We start from the raw sequence: 2,753 nt of genomic DNA, 5'->3' as shown, positions 1-2,753 counted from the left end.
CTGTAACAAAGTAAATGTACTTAAGTTACAAGAAACCTCTGAAGAAAACAATAAAAAAAGGTTAATCTCAGTATTTTTATGTTTATATTTTAGCACGGTTACATAGAGGACGAACCGGACCAGAGAGGTTTGTTCCCGTCCTCCTTCGTCCAGCTGCTCTCTGATTGACGTAAACCAGGACCAGGACCAGGCCTCGAGGCCGGCACTAATCCAGATCGCTCCAGAAAGCAGAACCCGGTGCTAACGAGAACCAGACCAGACGACGACACTGAATGGACCAGGTCCGACTCTGGGTCTATCTCTCCTGAAGGATCAGTCTCTCCAGCTTCCTGCGATCAGGGTCCAGACACAACCTCAGGCCTTTTGTAACCACAGGAACAATGTAAATGACCTTTGAGTGAAGGTTTTCTTTTTTGTGGCTCAGGTCAGGTCCTGTCACACAACAAATCAATGCCTTTATTTATTTATAAATTAAAAATGATGTAAAATAAATTTAATGAGCACAGAAGTGAGAAGAGGTCAGGTCAAGGATCCTTTTTAATTTGAATTGTGCTGATTTACTTCCTCCATCCAGTTATTTATTTATTTATTCAATCTGGATTTTGTCAGGATATCAGTAACTGCTGCCACACAAAGGATTTCAGGATGACCAAAGCTCTTAAASAAATTTAAAAAGCGCTCTGAGGAGCTTAAGTTAGACATGAATCCTGAAGTAAAATGCTTCCAGCAGCCTCTGGGTCCCACGGTATCATCAGAGCAGCACGGCGCTGTCGCTGGTGAAGAATTCATTTCCTGTGTGTCTTTGGTTAAAAAACATTTKGTTCCGCAGGAAGCACATTGAGTCAACGTGAGTTCAAACCACTGATGGACGAGTAAAACCTACATTATATTTTAGAAACTGATGGTTTGGTGATTAAATGAATCTTGTTCTTTAGCTACACGTTGACCGTCTCACAGAAAGTCACACAAAGTGCTGCTTTCATCAAMAGTGTTCAAACAAACAGTTTTGCATCTTAAACTGCTTCTATTCTGCTAAAAACATGCTTTCTGTCCATGTTAGTAAAAATAAACTGATGGCATGAATCTGCACTTCAAATCCTCTAGATAAAAAAAAACAACAAAAGGCACAACTGGGCTGTTTCAGGTGTTTATTTTCCTCGAAGTGATGCCGTTGGGTACTGTCCTGTTCGCTCCTCCCCAGTTTCATGAATCTAATGTTTGGGAGAAGTTTAACTTCCTGACTTGAAACCCGAGGGGTTGGATGAAAGCTCCAGTTGTTTAATCTACAGAACGTAATCCTACAAGTTTACAAAGGAATTACAAGTTAATCCTCACCTTAAAGCAGCCCTGATTTAAATGAACTTTACATCCTCGTTCCGCATGAAATCTGATGACCAAACATTTGTTTTTAAACAGAGATGCTTATGAAAAACAGACTGCTGTTCTGTCATCAATCTGGATCATTTCCCAGTTTACTGGCAGGAAATTTCCACCTTAAAGCTACGCGATAACTTAAAGTGCCTGTGACATCAAATTTTTATAATAATTATGAATGTATTGTTGGAAAGATAACATTGAAAACATATTATAAAAAATATTTCATGCTGGTGAGATGAACAATTGTTGAGATATTCAGATGTAAAGAAACAGGAAGTGATGTCAAAGGGGAATGTCAGAACGTAAACAGAGCGCTGATAAAATGGCTAACAGCTCAGACTGTAGAGAAGAATCTGATGTTTCTTTAATCTTAATCACTCTGAGAGATGAGATACAGAGTTCAAATAATAATGTTTCAATAAACAAAACCCAGTTTTCTTTTTTAGAGTTCCCCTTTGATGTCACTTCCTGTTTCACTTTAGCTGAGCCAAATTCAAAAGAAAATATGCCAGTTATGTGACATAACAGGTCAAATCATGTGTACTATGTCAAGTTTCTTAAATATAAGCATGTTTTCTTTGACTTTTTGTATTTTGTGGATACGCATGTCACAGGCACTTTAAAGGCAGATGCTTCAAATCAAACTGAGGACGAAGGATTTAAAGAACTATTTAACAGGAGCTGGATGAAAATATAAACTAAGTGGAGGGAATAACAGAGCAGCAGCCTCCTGGTGAAAATCCAGCATTATGATTATTGAGAGTAATTAACTTTTCTTTTGCTTGGTAGCAATAGCTTACAATTTCTGGAACTTTTTCTAAAAATGATCAAGTAAGCAGATCAGCAGCTGCAGCGAGCGAATCTTGTTTTCTCTAAAAGTGTTGATCACAAAAAAAAAAAGACTTGTTGGGTGTCGCAACCAGAACAACTAACCTMAGGGCAAGCTTCACACACGGATGTGGGTTAAAATCTGCGAGTGGTTTTCGACAAAACTTGGTAATTGCACTTTAAGTGATTATTTTCTGACTCGTCCTGAGTTTTAAAACTCAGCTCAGGATTAAACAATCTGCCTTTCCATCATGATAAACTTAGACTTTTGTTTTAAAACTACACAACAGTTTTTAGCAAAAGACAGTTAAAAAAAAGTTGCATTCCATTTGAATGCAGCGTCTCGATCACAGGTAACATTCATAAAAAGTGGCTGACAGGAAGTGTTACAGCACTGAAAGCTTTTAGCTAAATAAAAGAAAACCTCTCATATTGTAAACCAGGACGCAAACATTCAGACTAACTGTGATAGACAATCGGTAACAGTTGTTTTTTTCAATACATTCACAGTGCAAATGCAGCAGGTGTGGGTGCTACCTGGTTGGTGT

General features: G+C 38.2%; 1 protein-coding gene across 1 annotated transcript in view; it reads left to right on the top strand.

The window, feature by feature from the left end:
• Positions 1 to 1,353, top strand: part of unm_sa1614 (un-named sa1614) — a gene marked incomplete at its 5' end in the record, with an annotated part of 14,566 nt that extends 13,213 nt beyond the window's left edge. Inside the window, 1 exon segment of the mRNA XM_014016046.1 lies at positions 94 to 1,353. Coding sequence (XP_013871500.1) covers positions 94 to 168 — 75 coding nt within the window.
• Positions 1,354 to 2,753: the final 1,400 nt, after the last annotated feature.

The sequence above is a fragment of the Austrofundulus limnaeus genome, unplaced genomic scaffold, assembly GCF_001266775.1.
Source record: "Austrofundulus limnaeus strain Quisiro unplaced genomic scaffold, Austrofundulus_limnaeus-1.0 Scaffold137, whole genome shotgun sequence".
In the NCBI taxonomy this organism is placed as follows: domain Eukaryota; kingdom Metazoa; phylum Chordata; class Actinopteri; order Cyprinodontiformes; family Rivulidae; genus Austrofundulus; species Austrofundulus limnaeus.
The sequence above is the reverse complement of the archived record's forward strand: the minus strand, read 5'-3'. Positions and strand labels throughout refer to the sequence as shown.